Source organism: Lemur catta, chromosome 1 (assembly GCF_020740605.2).
Source record: "Lemur catta isolate mLemCat1 chromosome 1, mLemCat1.pri, whole genome shotgun sequence".
In the NCBI taxonomy this organism is placed as follows: domain Eukaryota; kingdom Metazoa; phylum Chordata; class Mammalia; order Primates; family Lemuridae; genus Lemur; species Lemur catta.
The window spans coordinates 220489587-220512023 of record NC_059128.1 but is presented as its reverse complement, the minus strand read 5'-3'; the positions used below and the strand labels follow the sequence as shown (position 1 = coordinate 220512023).

The 22437-nt window shown below is 39.2% G+C and overlaps 1 protein-coding gene and 1 pseudogene across 1 annotated transcript in view; one reads left to right on the top strand and one right to left on the bottom strand.

The window, feature by feature from the left end:
* OSBPL11 (oxysterol binding protein like 11) overlaps nucleotides 1–22437 on the bottom strand; it is a 76841-nt gene that overhangs the window by 48923 nt on the left and 5481 nt on the right. Inside the window, exon 2 of the mRNA XM_045540091.1 lies at nucleotides 5674–5742. Within this exon, the coding sequence (XP_045396047.1) occupies nucleotides 5674–5742 (69 nt within the window). The remainder of the gene's footprint in view (nucleotides 1–5673; nucleotides 5743–22437) is intronic.
* LOC123643249 lies at nucleotides 16093–16684 on the top strand (annotated as a pseudogene).

Genomic DNA, 22437 nt, shown 5'->3' with positions numbered 1-22437 from the left:
AGCACTCACCTAGATCTATAGAAAGTATATATACTAATGCTGAAAAGAGATTGGTAAAATTATAGAAAAGAGCCAATAACTGATCATCTTTCCACCACTAAGATGATGCTACGGACCCACTAGCAATAATATAGCACTTTGGGCTGTCTTTCATTACACATGGATTAATCCAAATGTTCTCCCTGGATATCTTGTAAGTAGAGATATTTTACAAGACATGTACATTAGGGATAGAGAGAGAATTCACATAATAATGAAACAACAAAGCTATTTTACCCAGAAGTTGGCCTAACCAATAAGCTAAAGAAATGAACAAACAAAGGGTAGGTATGACAGGGAAACTTAAGATTCAGCATAAACTTTTACGTGCAGAAAATTCACCTAAGTTGTTAAAAGAAAATTTTGTTAAGATTAACATAATTGGGCCGGGCGCGGTGGCTCACGCCTGTAATCCTAACACTCTGGGAGGCTGAGGTGGATGGATTGCTCGAGGTCAGGAGTTCGAGACCAGCCTGAGTTAGACCTCGTCTCTACTAAAAATAGAAAGAAATTAACTGGCCAACTAAAAATATATATAGAAAAAAATTAGCTGGGCATGGTGGTGCATGCCTGTAGTCCCAGCTACTCGGGAGGCTGAGGCAGGAGGATCGCTTAAGCCCAGGAGTTTGAGGTTGCTGTGAGCCAGGCTGACGCCACAGCACTCACTCTAGCCAGGGCAAAAAAGTGACACTCTGTCTCAAAAAGAAAAGAAAAAAAAAAAAAAAGATTAACATAATTGTTTAATTTTTTTTTTTCTGCAATTTCAAAATAAGAAAGACTGGCAGTTTGGGGAAATAAGCAATCTTTGGGACAACCTGCACCTTTAGTGAAGTATCATCAAATGCAACTTTAATCTAAAAAATATTCTGACTTGGAAATATATATCATGATGACAAAAACAAACTTTAGTGGCAATTTTAGATGGAAAGGCAACTATGTACTTCTGTTCTGACCATTCCAGGGCTTTAATGCTCAGTGTGCATAGAATTCCTAAGCCCACAGGAAACAATCTCACCTTCAGGAATTAGAGTTGAAAGTGGAAGGAAGTAGGTCCAGGAGAGGGTCTTGTGCAGTTTCCTAAGGCACTACATTCCAGAGCAAGCAGTTCTTTTCTTTTCTTTTCCTTTTTTTTTTTCTTTTTAGAGACAGCATCTCCCTCTGTCATCCAGGCTGGAGTGCAGTGGCACAATTATAGCTCATTGCAGCCTCCAACTCCTGGGTTTTAGTGAACCTCCCACCTCAGCCTCCCAAGTAGTTGAAACTACAGGCATGACCGCAGTTCAACAATTCACTATAGAGTATATCCATGCCAGATTTCTCCAAACTGCTCTAAGTTGCCCTTAGTCAAAACAGAAATGGATTGCAGGGAAATTGTCTTGATGCACAGATGAAGTGCTTCTGTTAGTTAAGCTTCATCAGCAGCACCTGGACAAAAGTGGCCAGCTGAGAAAACAGATTAAGCTAACAGGCCTAGGGCTCTTCAACTTGTTCTTAACCTTTCTGTTCCCCCTCATCATTCAATCTACATGTTCCATGTTGAGGACCCAGTGTATCCGTGCTGTGCCACAAGACCTCCAGCCAGGTTGACAGAAAATAGAAGATGAAGTTTTTTCTAAGGTGGGCCTACAGCAGTTGAGCTAACAAGCTGAGACTTCTCTGATGGGGCAAGTTGGTAAAGCATTCTGTGTTCTCAGTTGCAAAAATGGATGGGTTGTCATCATCCCCACACTTTTTGGTTTTAATAAAACTGGCTTCTTGAAACAAGTCAGCAGAGGCAGTATTCTCTTGGATCTGCTAACTCCCCAGGCAACCAGTGGCTCAATGAATCTCTTTGTAGCCTCCCTCATGCAATAATACAAACATCTTCCCCTTCGTCCCACAGTCTTACATTGCTACTGATCCGAAATGCTGTCTAAACATAATACTTAGTCTTTTTTTTTTTTTTGAGACAGGGTCTCAGAATGCAGTGGCATGATCATTGCTCCTTTCAGCCCTGAACTCTTGGGCTCAAGAGATCCTCCCACCTTAGCCTCCTGAGTAGCTGGGACTATAGGCATCCAGCTAATATTTTTTACTTTTTTAGAGAGGGGGTCTTGCTGTATAGACCAGGCTGGGATACTAAGTCTTATATGCTTGGTTCTGTTTTGGGGTTTTCTTATTCTATTCTACTTGTGAGACTTTCTCAATAATATTCAATAACATTATATGAATGAAAGTTTTAAGAAAGAGAACAGGCCAGGCGTGGTGGCTCACACCTGTAATCCTAGCACTCTGGGAGGCCAAGGTGGGCGGATCGTTTGAGCTCAGGAGTTCGAGACCAGCCTGAGCAAGAGCGAGACCCCCGTCTCTACTAAAAATAGAACGAAATTAGCTGTACAACCAAAAATATATAGAAAATATTAGCAGGGCATGGTAGCGCATGCCTGTAGTCCCAGATACACGGGACTGGAGGATCACTTGAGCCCAGGAGTTTGAAGTTGCTGTGAGCTAGGCTGATGCCACAGCACTCACTCTAGCCCAGGCAACAAAGCGAGACTCTGTCTCAGAAAAAAAAAAAAGAAAGAAAGAGAACAAAAACTAGTACCAACAATGATGACATAAAATTTTTAAAAATGAATATTCTGTCAGCTGGGTCTGGTGGCTCACATCTGTAATCCTAGCACTCTGGGAGGCCAAAGTGGGAGGATAGCTTGAGGTCAGGAGTTCGAGACCAGCCTGAGCAAGAGCGAGACTCCATCCCTACTAGAAATAGAAAAACTTAGCCAGGCAACTAAAAATAGAAATAAGTAGTCAGGCATAATGGCGCATGCCTGTAGTCCCAGCTACTCATGAGGCTGAGGCAGGAGGATTACTTGAGCCCAGGAGTTTGAAGTTGCTGTGAGCTAGGCTGACGCCATGGCACTCTAGCCCAGGCAACAGAGTGAGACTCTATCTCAAAAAAAAAAAAAAAAAAAACCAATTCTGTATATCATTCGAATGTACAAGTCTTCAAAAACTGACAAAAAACTGAGGTGAAAAAATGCAAAATGAAAAGGCTCCCTTTGAGACCCCTGGAGAAGTGCCCTTTTCACTTCAACAGGAATGATTCCTTTCTCAGTTTTCATATCCAGCTCTGACCTCTTCATATGACCTGCAACTTGCCTGCACTTATCATCCCTATTCAAATTCCCCAAAGTTACTTTAAACTAACCATGGCCCAAATTACCTTCTCTTTTTAAAAAAAATCACATTTTTCCTTAGTGCTTCTACTATTCTTTAAAGTGTCTGAAAATCATTCTTTCATATATTATGGCCTGTTTTCTAGTTGTTTATGGTAGGAAGGCAAATCCAGCTCCTGTATTCCATCATGGCCAAAAGCAGAAGTCTCCAAATAACATGTGAACTAAAAACAGCAAGATATAACATACATAGACTTTGCAAACATAATTTTGTCTATAAACACAGACTTTGGAGTCAGAATTATTTGGATTTAAATTCTGGTCTTATCACTTTTAAAAAAAGTTTATAAGCCACAAAGAAAAAAAAAACCACAAGAGGTACAACTTCACACCCATTAGCATAGCTATTATTAAAACAAAACCAAAAGAAAACAAAACCAAAAGGCCAAGTGTGGTGGCTCATGCCTGTACACTCCCAGCACTGTGGGAGGCCAAGGCAGGAGAATTACTTGAGGCCAGGAGTTTGAGACCAGTCTGGGCAACACAGCAAAACCTCATTTCTACAAAAAAATTTAAAAACTAGCTGGGTACAGTGGCACATATCTGTACTTCTAGCTACTTGGGAGGCTGAGGCAGGAGGATCCTTTGAGCCCAGGAGTTAGAGTTAGAGGTAGTAATGAGCTATGATCACACCACTGCACTCCACCCTCTGGGTGACAGAGCAAGACCCTGTCTTAAAAAAAAAAGTGAGGGGGAGACATTTTGAATGTTCCCAATACAAAGAAATGATTGATAAATGTTTGAAGTGATAGATATGCTAATTATCCTGATTTTTTAACATTACACAATTATATATATGTATCAAAATATCACATTGCATTGTACTCCATAAATATGTACAATTATTATGTGTCAATTAAAAATAACAATAAAAGTAGGCCAGACATGGTGGCTCATGCCTGTAATTCTAACACTTTGGGAGTCCAAGGAGGGAGTATTACTTGGGGCCCAGAGATCTAGACTAGCCTGAGCAAGGGTGTAACCCCATCTCTACAAAAAAAATAGAAAAAATTAGCCAGGCATGGTGGTGCACACCTGTAGTCCCAGGTACTTAGGAAGCTGAGGCAGAAGGATTGCTTGAGCCCAGGAGTTTGAGGTTGCAGTGAGCTAAGATGATGCCACTGCACTCTAGCCTGTGCGACAGAGCAATACCTTGTCTCAAAACCAAACCAAAACAAACATAATAATAAAAGAAAAAAAACAAACAGAAAATTACAAATGTTAGCGAGGACGTGAGGAAATTAAAGCCTTTGCATATTGCTGGCAGGAATGCAAAATGGTGCAAATGGTATGGGAAACAGTGTGGAATTTGCCCTCCAAATTAAACAAAGATTGCCACATGATCCAACCGTTCTACTTCTGGGTATAGACACAACAGAAGTGAAAGCAGGGACTTGAACAGATACTGATACACCAATATTCATAGCAGCATTATTCACAATAGCCAAAAGGTGAAAGAAACCCAAATATTCATCAACATGAATGCATATACAAAATGTGGTATGCATATGCGTGTGGGTATATTTGTGTGTGTGTGTGTGTGTGTGTGTGTGTGTGTGTGTGTGTATATATTCAGCCTTAAAAAGGAAGGAAGTTCTGACACATGCTACCACATGGATGAACCTTGCTTGAAGACATTATGCTAAGTGAAATAAGCTAGTCAGGTAAGGACAAATACTGTATGATTCCACTTATATGAGGTACTTGGAGTAGTCAAATTCATACAGACAGGGGTAAAACAGTAGTAGCCAGGGGCTGAGGAAGTTGCTGTATAATGGGCCCAGAGTTTCAGTTTGAGAAAATAAAAAAGTTCTAGAGATGGATGGTGGGGATGGTTGTACAAAAATGTAAAAATGTATTCGATGCCACTGAACTGTACAGTTAGAAACGGTTAAAATGATAAATTTTATGTTATGTATATTTTACCACAATAAAAAAATAAAGTTTACTGCCCCTGTCCTGCAACTACCAATTCCACAAAGTATTTGAGATAGCTAGTTTTCCTGCTTATTGACTGCTTGTGTGACCTCGGGCTGATTATTTAACCTCTCCAAGATCCCAGAGAAACTATGAATCCGGCATAAAACAGGCACTTGACATAGATGTGTTTGCTGTCTCCAAACCCCTATTTCTCTTCCCCTACATGCCCAACCTCTGCAAATATAAAACACCCAAGGCAGGTGAACAAGTGATTTTAATCCTCAGAGTAACTTCTGAGGCAGTTAGGGGCTGCCACTTGGACAGATGTCAACTCTTCCCACCCTCTAAGAACAAAGGCACCAAAGTTTTAGAAAATGTAGTAAATACTTCTCTAAAAGGTTTCCCAGCCATATTTGTCTGCAGTAGTATCAGAATATAAAACTATCAGCCCTGGTTTTCTGATCTCTTAGGAGAGATGTGGCACAATCACACTTACCTGTACTGCCACCCAGTGACAAGGTTGGTGTACTTCATTAAATAACCATACACATTTTCCATGTGATCACTGTTTCAAAAAGAACAGAAAGAGCCAAAGTCAGTGAAAATTAGAAGCAATCCCAGGAAGATAACCATGCACTTTGGAAAGTAGATGCAGACACATATTTTTCTATAAATGCCTCAAATTTCTTCAGAAGTAAAATTTATAGGTTAACAGAGACATTCAATCCCCAAAATTCCATACCTATAGGACTTTATTTTATCAGATTTTCTCAAAACAAGTGTAATACACCATAAATCATTATATATTATAAACTCCAAATATAAAATCATTATGCAAATATAAAATCATATAAATATAAAACAAGTGTGTTACAGGTATATTATACCATAAATAAAAGTATGTTATTTATAACTCTTTCAATACTTCTAGACACCAGTTTTATAATGTGAGAATAAACCAAAAAAGGCCTCTAGATAAAACAGTGCCTCCTCACTGGGGCACATAAGAAGTCAATCTGTCATGTCTCTGATTCCTTGGTTTCTAAAATGAATATCCTGCTTTTGATGAGAGCATGACAGTTCACTCCCACTCCCTCATCCCAAATAGGATGAGGCAAAGTGCTCACTACAAGTCTTGACACTGGAAAGACTTTATTCCGGACCTGTATCATTAGCATTACTACAACTGAGTTTCTTTACTTCTTGCCCCCTTTTTTCATTTATTACAGGTATGCTCTGTTAAAGTGGTTCATAGGAAATGCAGTATCTCATTTTTTTTTTTTTTTTTTTTTGAGACAGAGTCTCACTTTGTTGCCCGGGCTAGAGTGAGTGCCGTGGCATCAGCCTAGCTCACAGCAACCTCAGACTCCTGGGCTTAAGCGATCCTACTGCCTCAGCCTCCCGAGTAGCTGGGACTACAGGCATGAGCCACCATGCCCGGCTAATTTTTTTGTATATATATTTTTAGTTGGCCAGATAATTTCTTTCTATTTTTAGTAGAGACGGGGTCTCACTCTTGCTCAGGCTAGTCTCGAACTCCTGACCTCGAGCGATCCACCCGCCTCGGCCTCCCAGAGCTAGGATTACAGGCGTGAGCCACCGCGCCCGGCTGCAGTATCTCATTGATGTTTCTTTTCGAATATTTTAAGGTTCCTTTTACTTATGAAAAGACAGTAAAGCTAAACCTACACTGCTCTATCTTTCTTATATGTAGGCTTCATTTTTCATTTTGTCATTTAAATTAAGAATTCCTTTCACATTCATATTCTACTCTGATCTTTTAACTTTACACTATAAAATGCAATGGGAATGAAACATGTTTTCTCTACTATTCCTGAGTCACATACGATATTTGATAAAATTTCAGCCAACCAGCATCCAGGAAATTTAAAGTGAAAGGCAATCGGCAATGTTTAAAACATGCATGTCAAAGGCAAAAGGAAGAGTTGATAATCAACAGAACAAAGTTCAAACAAGGTTTAGATTGACCTTAAGGAGAAATGAAAAGAACTGACGACAAAGACTTTCTCAGGGAAACAAAATGACCAATTTGATTGTAAAATTATAGTAGCTATTACTGGAGTGCAAGTAGGGTGATGCCTCAAAACTAAACTCAATGTTTGGTGCCTTTTTAATCTTGTTTCTTCAGAGTATTTGAAAATAAAGATCAAATCTAAAAATAAAGAATTGATCCCAGCCGAGTACCGTGGCTCATGCCTATAATCCTAGCACTGTGGGAGGCCGAGGCAGAAAGATTGCTTGAGTTCAGGAGTTTTGAGACCAGCTTTAGCAACAGCAAGACAGCGTCTCTCCCAAAAATAGAAAAATAAGCCAGGCCTCATGGTGAGAGCTTGTAGTCCCAGCTACTTGGGAGGCTGAGGCAAGATGATCACTTGAGCCTAGAAGTTTGAGGTTTTGCAGTGAGCAACGATGATGCCACTGCACTCTACCCAGGGTGACGAAGCGAGACTGTCTCAAAAAACAAAACAAAAATTTGCTCCCATGACTGAGTATATGTTATTTAATTTTTTTCTGCATTTTTCTTTTATTCCATGGTTAGCAAGCAAACTGTTTATTAATATTAAGTGAAGCTGTTCAAGTCCTTTTGGTTTCATTAGGCCACTAATCTCAGGAAGACAAAGGTTGTTAACTTCTAAAATGCCAACTCAAAGTTCTGATAATCAAATATTATATATTATGTCGTGTTAAAACTATAGCACCAGTTAAATTCTCATTTCAATATTTACTAAAGCCCACAAATAGAAGAAAGGATTCTTGTCTAGAAACAAAGCCTCTTGAATTTTTGATGCAGTTCCTATAGTCCCAGCCCCAGGTCACAACCAAGTTATCTTGTCTGTCTTTCACATCTTCCCCAGGCTTAAGGTTTTTGTTGTTGTTGGTTTTTGGGTTTTTTTTTTTGAGACACAATCTCACTTTGTCGCCCAGGTTAGAGTGCCGTGGCGTCAGCCTAGCTCACAGCAACCTCAAACTCCTAGGCTCAGGCGATCGATCCCCCTGCCTCAGCCTCTGGCGCTGCTGAGACTACAGGTGTGCACCACGATGCCTGGCTAATTTTTCTATTTTTGGTAGAGACGGGATCTCGCTCTTGCTCAAGCTGGTCTCGAACTCCTGACCTCAAACAATCCTCCTGCCTCACCTCCCAGAGTGTTAGGATTATAGGCATGAGCCACAGCGCCTGGTCCAGACTTAAGTCTTAAACAGCCCTTTGGGACCATAGGAATCCCAATGCCCCTGGACTCTGCCCTGAAGAATTCTTCCTCTGTTTTAGGTATTTAACACACAGCTCAGCTTCCCTGAACTGTTCTTGCCTGCAAAACTTATTCTTTGCCCATTCTGTCCTACAGCTCTAAAATCTGAATATTTATTTACATTCTGCATCAACCCACAAAAGGCCTGAGGTGGCATACAACCTAAATGAAATACTTTCTCAAAGTACCAAGATAGTTCATAATTCATCATTTTGAGAATTCCTCTTTAATCTGCGTTCTCTATACCAAGCCTTCATTACTATTAATAGGTAAGTGTCAAGTCACAGCCATTAACATGTACTAAAAGCATCACAACTCAATTATAGTTCAGTCCTCTGGTTCTAAAACTATATTTATTTTTCAAATGCGTGTGAACTGTGACAAAAAACTTTCTCATATACTATTTATATACCTGAGAAAAACAATAAAATTTTCGTTTCAAAGCCGTCGAAGAAAATGCATCATCTCCTTTACCTTTATTCAGTCACTATTCTCGTATTACTAAAGGTATTTCTCATTTTGCTCATATCTGCTATTTATATCAGTCATTTAATAGCTACCAATGAATTTTTAAAAGTGTACGATTTCAGTAGCATCATTCACTAAAAAAATCCAAAGTGGGCCAGACACAGTGGCTCACACCTGTAATACTAGCACTTGGGGAGGCCAAGGTGGGACGAATGCTTGAGGCCAGGAGTTTGAGACCAGCCTGGGCAACAGCAAGACCTCAACCTTACAAAAAAGTTTTAAAAATTAGCCAAGTTTGGTGGCGCGTGCCTATAGTCCCAGCTACTCAGAAGGCTGAGGCAGGAGGATATCACTTGAGCCCAGGAGTTTGAGGCTGTAGTGAGCTATTATGATGCCACTGCACTCTAGCTCAGGCAATAGAGAAAGACTGTCCCCACCCCCGCAAAAAACCCAAAGTATATCTTCATATTTCATAATATCATAACATTTTGTGTTCAGTTTTCTAATGCTGTTAGTATTTTGTTGACTTGCATATTTAAAAAGAGTTAACTTTATGAAAAAAATTACAAGAGGGATAATGAATGACGTGGATTTATTTGATAGTATAATAGCATAAAGCCAGATTCAAAAGAACTAGAAACTTAAATAAGCAAGTATAGACTGCTGGCCTGTTTTTACTATATAAAACAGGTGTCTCCAGGTTACAAAGAACCAACTTAAGAACATCCTATTCTTTGGAATAGATGGTTGCATCCCTCATCCTTCCTTTTCCACATATCCCAAGAATTAGCCACTACTCAATGCAACCAGCCGATGAGGAGCGACTGTGCCATCTGGTGGTCAGCATAAAGAGCTTTGTGACTGAACATCTTTTGTTCACATTTGTTCTTCTACTTCCTTATAATTGAGTTACCATGAGTACCTCTAACCCTCATGCTTTATTTCCATTTAAAATGTGTGAATATCTATAGAAGATTTTAAATGTACTTGTTAATATGAATAAAATCTAATTCTTAAAGTGGGAACAAGCACATATCTGATTATATTATACTATTTCATGTTCTATGAATTAGAAGTGAAGGTCCAAAAAAAATTAATATATTGAAAAATAAGCCATGGCTTTCCTCAACTGCACAGCCTGGGAGGTCCTGGCCCGGCCGAGGAAGGTGGATCTCATCATCCTCAGTGCTTCTTGCCGAGCCCCACTTCCCCTCAGTAAAGGTTTGAACTTCCCCCCACCAAAAGAAGAAAAGAAAAATAAGCTATGAAAAAGTTAATTTCTTCTTCAGTCCCTCAGCAACTACACTGCTCAACAAATTGGGTATATTTCTGATCTTTTAAACTTGTTAATATTTCATTGCAATTAGTACTGGAAGCTGACAGTCTATATAAAAATAGCTGATTAACTGAACTATGCCAAGTGGCATTATTATATTTTGTTTGACACTTATCTCATCCTAAATATCTTAATAATGATTACTCCAATTCTTAAATCTCCATTACTATAACACATATTTCTTAACTCTTCTCTATCAGATTTAAGATATATAGAAGCTTTTAAAATTAAGCTACTTTTTGAACAGTCTCAAATCCTTTCATTTAAATTCAACACAATTACTCAACACCTACTAAATGCAAAGGACTCTGAAAACCCACTGAAAAGGATGGAAAAAATTAAAAAGGGAATACCATCTCAAATCTATAATCTAATTTATGAAGAATATATCTCCTTGAAGACAGACAATAAAAAGTGTTTCCTGCTACTGGAAGAGACACGATGGGATTACACAAATAAAGATAAACACAGGATTCAGCAGTGACTGAGGAGGTTGAAATGACTGGATTTGATAACTGATTAGACGTGAAGTGAGAAAGAGAGCAAAATGAAAAAGAGATGACAGAGACATGAGAGAGAACAAGAATAAGAGAAAAGGGACAAGGGCAACACCCAGATTTCCAGCTAGAACAACTGGGTGAATAACTAATGTCTTCAGTGAAACAGGGATCCAGAGGAAGTTTTGGATTTGTTCCAATTTCACATGTTGAATTTCAGGGACCTGCAGGACATATACAGGGAGATCTCCAATAAGGCAGGCATGACTTGGGCTGGAGATACAGACTTGGTAGTCATCAGTATACAAGCAAATAACTGGTATTTGAAGCCATCCCAGGGTGGGGAACCTGCAGCCTTAAGAATAAGTGAGCTCCTTAATAAAATAAAATAAAAAGATTTTAGCCCTTACATTCTGGTGCTTAATTAATCCTTTTAATAAAAGGTTTTGTTCTGTAAGATTTGGATTCGGTCAAAAGGCCATAGTTAAGGACCTAGAAGGCCACATGTGACCTTAAGGCCGCAGGTTCCCCACCCCTGCTGCATGGGCTTCAGACAGGACAGTTCTAAGTGCCTAATGCAAAGGAGTGAGTAAAACGAGAAAGAGGCTCAATATTCAGGAGAAAGACGGAGGGAAATGAGGGAGAGGTGAAGAATTAGACACTGTGATGGTTCATTTTGTGTCAGCTTGACTGGGCCACAATGGATAAAATAAGGCAGAAGGGAGGATTCGTTCCCTTCCTGCTTGCCTGCTTGAGCTGGGACATTGGTCTTCTCCTGCCCTTGGACTGGGATTTAAACCATTGGCTCCACTGGGTCTCGGGCCTTCCGACTCAGACTGGAGTTATACCACCAGTTTTCCTTCATTTCCAGCTTACAGACAGCAGAGCTGTGAGATTTCTCAGCCTCCATAATCACATTAGCTAATTCCTCATAATCTCTCTCCCTATAGATTAATATCTACCTATTGGTTCTATTTCCCTGGAGAACCCTAACTAATACAGCTAACTTAAGGTATTTAACTACAGAGAGCAATTTATGTAAGCTGCAATCAATAAAAATGAGGTGCCAGTCAAGCCACAGGTCAAAACCCCTACTTTATATTTGGCAAAAAGTCCTCCAAAAAGGCTTACCTTTGGCTCGTTCCCTGGATGACAAATAACATGATGAAGGGAGGGGGTGGCTTGCTTAGCTGAGGAAAAAGTAACTTACATCAAAAGATAGGAGTGGCTGGGCACAGTAGCTCATGCCTATGATACCAGCACTAGGAGGCCTCTAGGCAGGATGACTGCTTGAGGCCAGGAGTTCAAGACCACCCTGGGCAACACAGTGAGACCCTGTTACTACAAAAAAATGAAAAAATTAGCTGGATATGGTAGCAGGTACCTCTAAGTTCTAGCTACCTGGGAGGCTGAGGCAGGAGCATTGCTTGAGCCCAAGAGTTCAAGGCTGTAATGAGCTATGATCACACCAGACAGAGTGAGACCCTGTCTCTCTATTTAAAAAAAAAAACACAAAAAACAGTCAATAACAAGCATTGGTGAGGAAGTGGAGAAATAGGAACATTTGTGCACCAATGGTAGGAATGTGAAATGGTGCTGCTAGTATGGAAAACAGTATGGCAGTTCCTCAAAAAATGAGACATAGAATTACCATAAGATCCAGCAACTCCACTTCTGTTTATATACACAAAAGTACTGAAAGCAAGGACTCAAACAGAGATATCCATACACCAATATTTAAAGCAGCATTATTCACAATAGCGAAGAGGTGGAAACAACTCAAATATCCATGTAGTATACAATGCAATGGAATATTATTCAGCCTTCAAAAAGAAGGAAATTTTGACAAAAGCACAACATGGTTAACCTTGAAAACATTATGCTAAGTGAAACAAGCTAAATGTAAATGTAAAATGCCAAATATCATAAGAGTCCATTTATATGACGTACTTAGAATAGTCAAATTCTTAGATGGAGAAGGTAAAATACTAGTTGCCAGGGGCTAGGAGGAGGAGGAGTAAGGACGTTATTACTTAATAAATACCAGAGTTTCATTTGAGGATGATAAAAAATTCAGGACATGGATAGTGGTGATGGTTCCACAATGTGAATGCACTTAATGCCACTGAACTATACATTTAAAAATGGTTAAAATGGTAAATTTTGTTGTGTATATTTTACCACAATCTTAAAAACTGACAATTTGATTGTATCCTGTCTGATATCTGTATCCTCTCAACTGGTCCTGATCTTAGGATATTATTTATTAACCTCTTTAAAACCCCATAAAATATATTACACAGTAGAATATGAAATTCTTTTGTATTTTCAAGATGACACAGAAAGCTTCCAAGAATGGTATGAATTGTGGGCTGCTTAAACCACAAACTAGATCTCTTATATGGTCTTATGCTTTTAGAGATATTTCACAAAGTTTAAGAAACAGAACTATGTTTGCCTATGCCAATCAAAAAAAGAGAGTAAGAGAAAGATCCTACACATAATCTAATTTTTGCAGACAACTAACCCGCCACTTGACCACAAAGCCTGAATGAAGATAGGATGGAAGAAACTTCTACATGGAAAAGTAGAAAGTCACCTCTAACATCTCCACAAAGTTAGGAAGCTGTTAACTACAATGAAAAGACCATGGGCTTAATAGCAGATAGATAAAGGTTTGAATTCCAGGGTGACCTTAAAACATCTGAACCTAAGTTTCCTCATCTGTAAATGGGGATAAGTACATCTATCTTGCAGATTTATAATGGGGAAAAAGAGTAAGAGATAATATATTCCAACCCCTATATATGTAAAGTATATTTCAACATGGTAAGCGCTCAACAAATATTGGTTCTCTCCCACCCCAAGAAGTCAATGCCTCTGCAGGCAAAGGCCTCATTGTTTCTGTATACCTTGTTCGCCTGACACTTTCAAATGAGAATGGTACCTAAAAGGCCCAGAGATTTCCACTACTTTTATTTAAAAAAATAACTATTGTATTTTTTCCAATAGGTATTTGTCAGCAACTATAAAGGGTCTGAGAGTTACCCTACAAATTAGCCTGCCACAGTTTCACAGATGCTGGCAGAAGACATGAAACTACTGAGTCAGAGGCAAAGACTCACAGCAATAGCAGTAGATAGATCATCAGCCCAATCACACAGGGCAACACAGAGAAGCAATGCCTACATAAGTAGTGGGTTGTGTTACAGGAAAGGAACTTCAAGTTTAGGAAACCCAAATATTGTAATAAACACAGTCTGCCTGGCCTCTGTCAGAGGGAGATATTATCTTTATCATACCGGACAGTAAATAAACCTGACCTTAGTTCAGGAGGGAGATACTATCTCTAACTTTGAAGAGATAAAAAAAATCCAGGGAAGTCCTTGCCTCTGTCTAATATAAACTCAGCCAGACATTAGGTAAAGTGGTGAAAACAGATTTTATTCAGTAACTACTGACAGTAGGGGAAAGAGCTGAGCCTTGGTTCACGAGGGAGATACTATCTCTAATTTCCAAGGCTGTCTGCTATACAAACATTCTTGAAAAATAGTATGGAACAAAGAGCAGCCAGTATCTCTGCTAATAAAACATGCAGGAATATGAGAGAGCCATGAAAAATTGTCTCTCAACAAGTATTACATGCATATTCCAGTGAAGAAGAGTCTCTTATCCAATGCTGTCCTCCAGCCATCAGTCCTCCTGTTCAGAAGTAAGACCTGCAGAACTCTTGGCATATAACAACTCCATCCAAACCCCTGCAGTAAGAGACTTGACCCAAACTCTCCAATGGCTTCTAGCAACATAAGGCTGCGTCCTGGAGTGACTGCAGCCTCTCACTAAAATGCCTGCCTGAGAAAGCTCAACGCTGCCAAGAGGATTTACTGTGTGCTCAAGCCAACACCTGACCATAGGCCCCCAACATCCCTTAGAGCTGTGGTCCCCAATCCCCGGAGCTGTGGACCAGTACGGGCCTGTGGCCTGTTAATAACTGGGCCACACAACAGGAGGTGAGTGGCCGGCAAGTAAGCAAAGCTTCATCTGTATTTACAGCCACTCCCCATCCCTTGTATAACCACATAAGCTCCGCCTCCTGGCAGATCAGCGGTGGCATTAGATTCTCATAGAAGTACAAACCCTACTGTAAACCAGGCATGCAAGGGATCTAGGTTGCACACTCCTTATGAGATCTAATGCCTGATGATCTGAGGTGGTGATGCTAGTGCCAGGGAGCAGCTGTAGATACAGATTATCATTAGCAGAGAGGTTTGACTACAAAATAAATGTAATGCGATTGAATCATCCCGAAACCATCCCCACCCCACCCCACCCCAGTCCGTGGAAAAATTGTCTTCCATGAAACTGGTTCCTGGTGCCAAAAAGGCTGGGGACTGCTGCCTTAGAGCACTTATTAAAAAGGGCTTACAATTGTGAGTATGTATCTCTTAAAACTCAGAAGCATCTTTCTCAAGGATCTGAAAACTATTCTTTTGAAATATAATCATCAGGAAGGATAGGGCCTCTATTTCCCAGTCTCTATGAGAGGATAGAATCCTAACTTCAGTAACCATCAGCCAGCAAACACAGCTGGGCTAATCACATTTACACTGACCAACTAAAACTCCCACTGCCACCTTCCTCATCTGAATGTCTATTCTACCTTTGTATATACCTCTCTGGCTTTAAACCATACTTAGTCCCAAAATACACTTATAGTAACACTTATTTTTGTCTATATAGCATAATCCAAGAACTGAATACAAAGAATGTCTTATTCCTTTGGATTAAATCTTTCTAAATTCAAAGTAAAAAGAAAAAGCAGAAAAGCATTTCCCTTCCCCCATATTTGAATAAACAGGAAAAAAAAAAAAGAAGACCACATAAGAAGCACTAGGCAATGTTCATCTTCATACATTTATTACCTGATTAGAGTCAATTCGTCTATTGAAAATTTCGTATTTATGATCTAAGTAACAACATATACCAACATACAAATTTTTTTCTTAAAATCCCTATAAATAATTATTGAAAAACCAACACAAAAAATACAAGAAGCTCATTTTATTATTTAAATAACAGAAAAAAATCTCTGAAGCATTTTTTTTTTTTAAGAGACAGGTCTTACTATGTTTCCCAAGGTGCACTTGAACTCCAAGGCTCTAGCAATCCTCCCACCTCACCCTCTTGAGTTGGATTTTTCAATAATAGTTTTCATCATAATTTTTGCTTTCAAAACATAACACCTTCAAACTCTTCAACTATTGAAGTTCCCTATTGAAGCTGATCATCTCCCAATTACAAATACAAATATCTGCATAAAAGGACTAGTGAACAATATAGTCAAGATGGCCAAATGTGATCCCAAGAAACCAAAGGGCAAGATGTCTACTTATGCCTTCTTTGTGCAGACATGCAGAGGAAAACACAGGAAGAGAAACCCAGAGGTCCTTGTCAATTTTGCAGAATTTTCCAAGAAGTGCTCTGAGAGATGGAAGACAATGTCTGGGAAAGAGAAGTCTAAATTTGATGAAATGGCAAAGGCGGATGAAGTGGATAAAGTCCTCTATGTTCAGGAAATGAAGGATTATGGACCAGCTAAAGGAGGAAAAAAGGGGGACCCTAATGCCCCCCAAAAGGCCACCATCTTGATTCTTCCTGCTCTGTTCAGAATTCCACCCCAAGATCAAATCCATAAACCCTAGCATCTCTAATGGAGATGTGGCAAAAAAGCTGGGTGACATGTGGAATAACTTAAGTGACAGGGAAAAGCAGCCTTATATCACTAAGGCTGCAAAGCTGAAGGATGTTGCTGACGGTAAGTCTAAAGGAAAGTTTGATGGTGCAAAGGGTCCTGCTAAAGTTGCCTGGAAAAAGGTGGAAGAAGAAAATGAAGATGAGAAGGAAGAGCAAGAGGAGAAAGAGGAGAAGGAGAAATAAAAAACTGTTGATCTATCTCCTTGTGAATACCTTAGAGTAGGGGAGCACTGTAATTAATACATTTCTTATTTGAGAAATGTCTATAGCCCTCATTAGTTTTAATTACAAAATTTGATCACAATCATATTGTAGTCTCAAAGTCCTCTAAAAATTGTTTCAGTGGTTTACATGAAGTGGTCATGGGTGTCTGGAGCACCCTGAAACTGTATCAAAGTTGCACCTATTTCCAAACATTTTTAAAATGAAACAGCACTCTGTTCTCCCCACTCTGTGCACTTTGCTGTTGGTGCAACAAGGCATTTAAAGATGTTTCTGGCATTTTTTACATCTGCAAGGTGGTTATTGTATGGTTATTGGCTAGAAGTCCTGAGTTATCAACTGTACATATCTATAGTTTGTAAAAAGAACCAAACAACCAAAACCAGCTCTTGCTGCTCCTTGCTTGGCATTGAGGCCATGGGGAAATATGCCCTTTGGAGGGGCCATAGCTCAGGGAGTGCACTGTGAGCTGAATCTGTTGACACTGCAGCAGGCATCCATTTAGCTTCAGGTTGTCTTGTTTTTGTATACAGTGACATAGCATTCTGCTGCCATTCTTAGCTGTGGACAAAGCAAGGTCAGCTGGTATAAGAAGTGTTTGGATTCTTTTCTTTCTTTCTTTTTTTTGTTTTTTTAGTTAAGTGAGGTAGTTTTTAAACTGTTTTAAAACAAACTGTAGAACTCTTCATTGTCAGCAAAGTGGAAAAGCCACTGCATCAAAGTTCAAGAACCTTCTATACTTAAACACATTTGCAACGTTGTATTTAAATACTGAAATGTTTCTGAAGTTAAATAAACAGTATTACATTAAAAAAAAAAAAAGCTGCATAGGCTGGCCATGGTGCTTCACGCCTGTAATCCTAGCACTCTGGGAGGCTGAGGCGGGTGGATCGTTTGAGCTCAGGAGTTCGAGACCTGCCTGAGCAAGAGTGAGACCCCAGTCTCTACTGAAAAAATAAGAAAGAAATTAGCTGGACAACTAAAAATATATATTAAAAATTAGCCGGGCATGGTGGCGAATGCTTGTAGTCCCAGCTACTCCAGAGGCTGAGGCAGGTGGATCGCCTGAGCCCAGGAGTTTGAGGTTGAGCACTCTAGCCCAGGCAACAGGGTGATACTCTTGTCTCAAAAAAAAAAAAACAAAAGCTGCATAATCAAATGCTTCCATATCTTGTAGGGCCATAAAATTATCCGAAAATTTTAAAATAAAATATCACTTTAAAATATACAATGTATATCCTACAATGAAAACCGTACCTCTGAGCTACCAAGAATCAAACAGTAAAAAATTATTTTTCAAAAGGCTTAAGTCCTATATTTTATATATAGAATCTTCCCAATTGCTGTTTTTAGTTAAATCACTACTTACCATGATAGCAAAAGAGGATAAAATGCCACTCAAAGTTTTATGCTAAAATATCATTTATTTATAATGAGAATTTTTTTTTTTTTTTGAGACATGATTTCAACTCTGTTGCTTAGGCTAGAGTACAGTGGCATCATCATAGCTTACTAAAACCTCAAACTCCTGGGCTCAAGCGATCCTCTTACCTCAGCCTCCCAAGTAGCTGGGACTACAGGCACAGGACGCCATGCCCGGCTAATTTTTTTTTTTCTTTTTTCTATTTTTTTGTAGAGACCGGGTCTCACTCTTGCTCAGGTTGGTCTCAAACTCCTGACCTCAAGCTATCCTGCCACCTGGGCCTTCCAAAGTTCTAGGATTACAGGAGTGAAAAACCATGCCCAGCCCCAAAAGTCTATTTTGATGAACAATTTCCTCTAGGACCTAAATTATGTGATTTACCTGAAAAGGACTAAAAACACTAATTGGCATGTTCTAACATTAACCTGTTTGTACAGTTTTGATATAGTAGAACTTCTATGGAAAATGCGAACTTAAATAGGATGTGTTTAGCTATGCAGTGCAAAAATGTAAGGAAATTAAAAAATCAGGGCATACTACAATAAGCCAAATCTTGCTCCTCAAGGCTTGGTAGAGTTCTCACTAGATTTTGGAACAATACTTTATAGTTTTCAGTTATATGCCTATAAATTGTCTTTCCCTTCCCTACCATCTACAACAGATTTCAGACAGGGAAAACAAAAACTAGGGTACAGAAATATATATTCAACTTCCCTTTAACCCCTGCAGAGAAAAAAAGCAAACACTGATGACTTTTTCTTCAAATCAACCTCAAAACAAGAGATGAAACCTCTAAGGCAGTAAATATTAGGTTATATTTAGGCCGACCTCCCTTTCCCATTTGCAAACAGGTACTTTTCCTTGTAACAGAGTATTTACAGTGGAAGATACCAGGTCTGACCACACAAATTATTTCTATACTACACATTTGCAGACTTCTACCCGTTTATTGAAAGCATAACCATTTGCTAATGAGGAAAAGAGATGTGCCTGTTTGTTAATAATGGTTAACCAGTGTAGAGCTCAAAATAAGAAAAAGCAGGCCCATCATATACCCTGGTTTGTCTTCCAGTTCCTCTTTTGTATAGTTCTCTTGTGCCCATTTTAATAAACAGGTGGCATATTTGCAGATTTATATATTTCCCTGGAAGCTGACATGAAGAATATAAAAATAATGGAAACATGCACATTTTATAAACTATGAACATTCACTGTAAAAAAGGAAGGAAAGATCCAGAATTAAGAAATCTATCTTCGCTATTAATGGTAAAGAAAGCCCACATCATATGAATATAAATTATTCTGGAAAGAAGAAAATTTAAAGCTAATCTAATAAATTCAATTCTTAACTTTAATTTTTAAAAAGGTCATCATAACTTATTTTGCAAATACAGCTGTAGCACTTCCTTTTCTTGATTCTTTTGATAATCCTCCCAAACTAAGCCTTGGAGTTCCTACTTTCATGGTTCTGGGTGTGCACACTGACTTGGAATTAACTGAGTGCTTCACACAGAGAAGAAGCTCAAAAATTTACTGTGTGAGTTACAACACTATGAAACCAACCATGTGCTAAAGTATTATAGTTATCAATAATTATTCATTCCTTTAGAGGGCTTATATACTTTTAATACCACTATGCAAATAACTACCTAGAAATAAAAAAAGTTTGTCCACTTACAAGCTATGTAACCTTGGCCAACTCATTTTGACTTAGGTTTTCTTCACTGCAGAATAGGGATAACAATGCCCCACCTTCTTCCAAGAGTTGTGAGAATTAAATGTGACAACAGAAGCGAAAACATTCTGGATACTATGAAGACAATTTATCTACACTTCCAATGTGTGTATCTCTAACGGATGACTGGATATGAAACTGAAACATTCTGGCAACTTAAGCTGGACATACCTAAAACCAAATATATAATTTGATTCCCAAAATCTGTTTCTCCTCTAGACTTTTCAAAATTTCAAATCTGGACTGGTATCAATCTTTATTTGCTTTCCTCATTACCACCCTCAAACCATTCACCAAGTTCTGTCAATCTTCCTTTAATGGTTTCCTTCTTTTTTTTTATTTATTTTATTTTATTTTATTTTTTTGGAGACAGTCTCGCTCTTTTGCCCTGGCTAGAGTGCCATGGTGTCAGCCTAGCTTACAGCAACCTCAAACTCCTGGGCTCAAGCAATCCTTCTGCCTCAGTCTCCCAAATAGCTAGGACTACAGGCATGTGCCACCATGCCTGGCTAATTTTTTATATATATTTTTAGTTGTCCAGCTAATTTCTTTCTATTTTTTTAGAAGAGACAGGGTCTCGCTCTTGCTCAGGTTGGTCTCGAACTCTTGACCTTGAGCGATCCTCCCACCTCGGCCTCCCAGAGTGCTAGGATTACAGGTGTGAGCCACCGTGCCCGGCCAATGGTTTCCTTCTTTTCTCTTTATTATCTCATCTCTAGGTCATTGCAAATGATCTCCTAGTAGCTGCCTCTTATGCCGTAACAATCAAATCAAATTTGTTTGATTGGAGCTGGACATGATAATTTGAATCTATAATCCCAGCTACTCAGGAGGCTGAGGTGGGAGGATCGCTTGAAGCCAGGAGTTCAAGACCGGCCTGGGTGAAATAGCAAGACTCCGTCTCAAAAAAAAATTTTGTTTGATCAAATCAAGTGAGTCTCAACCGTTCTGCTTTAGAAACAAATTTCCAATTGCGTAATAGTTAAATCTATCTCAGTGGTAGATGACAATCTTGAGTCCATTATACTAACCACTGTCTAGGCACTTTCTGGAATGGCTCCCAATGATCCCTACCTGCTGATATTCACACCCTTGTGTAGGACTTGCTTAATGAATAGTAAAAAGTAATGTGACTTCACTTCAGTGCTTAGGTTACAAAAGACTGTGACGTCTCTCTAGCACTCTCTTCTCACTTCCTCGCTCTGATGAAACAAGCTGGCAAGTTATAAGATGCTGTGCAGAGGGGCCCATGTGACCAGGAACCAAAGGAGGCCTCCAGCCATCAGTTCATGAGCAACTGAGGTCTTTGTCCAATGGGCCAAAGAACTGAATTGTGCCAAGAGTCTCATGAATGAGCTAAGAAGTGGATCCTTCCCAGTCAAGCCCTGAGAAAGATCCAGAGCCAAAAGACCCAGTTAAGCTGCACTGAGATTCCTGATACACAGGCAGTGTGAAATAATAAATGTTGAGGTCTTAATACATTAAATTTGGGAATAATTTGTAATGCAGTAATACATAACACAATATCTCCCATCATATATCAAAATAAATTCCAGGTTGGGCATGGTGGCTCACATCTGTAATCTTAGTACTCTGGAAGGCCGAAGCAGGATGATTGCTTGAGATTAGGAGTTCCAGACCAGCTTGAGAAAGAGTCAGACCTCATCTCTACAAAAAACAGAAAATTAGCCAGGCTTAGTGCCAAGAGCCTGTAGTCCCAGCTACTTTGGAGGCTGAGGCAGAAGGATCGCTTAAGCCTAGGAGTTTGAGGTTGCAGTGAGCTATGATGACACCACTGCACTTTAGCCCAGATGACAAAGCGTAGGTCTGTCTCAAAAATAAATAAATAAATTCCAGTTAGATTAAAAAATTAAATACAAAACTACCAAATCATTTTAAAACTGCATGAAAATAAGGATTTATAAAAATAACTCTTTATAATTAGAAGAGAAATGAAAAAACAAGAGCAAGAGTTCTGACACAAAATTTTTCTATATGTCAGAAAAAATGTTATTAAATTAAAATACAAAGACTAGGAAAATCTTTGCAGCAAGTATAGCAAAGAATTTAACTATACAAAATTAAGATATATTACATGAAGTTATATATTTATTAAAGAACCAGGCCGGGCGCGGTGGCTCACGCCTGTAATCCTAGCTCTGGGAGGCCGAGGCGGGTGGATCGCTCAAGGTCAGGAGTTCGAGACCAGCCTGAGCAAGAGTGAGACCCCGTCTCTACTAAAAAAAAAAAAAAAATAGAAAGAAATTATCTGGCCAACTAAAAAATATATATACAAAAAAATTAGCCGGGCATGGTGGCTCATGCCTGTAGTCCCAGCTACTAGGGAGGCTGAGGCAGTAGGATCGCTTAAGCCCAGGAGTTTGAGGTTGCTGTGAGCTAGGCTGATGCCACGGCACTCACTCTAGCCCGGGCAACAAAGTGACACTCTGTCTCAAAAAAAAAAAAAAAAAAAAAAAGAACCAATACAAACTTTTCTGGAACTATAGTCAAGAAACCAGTAAATGTGCCTCCAGGGAGGGAAACTAAGTGGCTGGA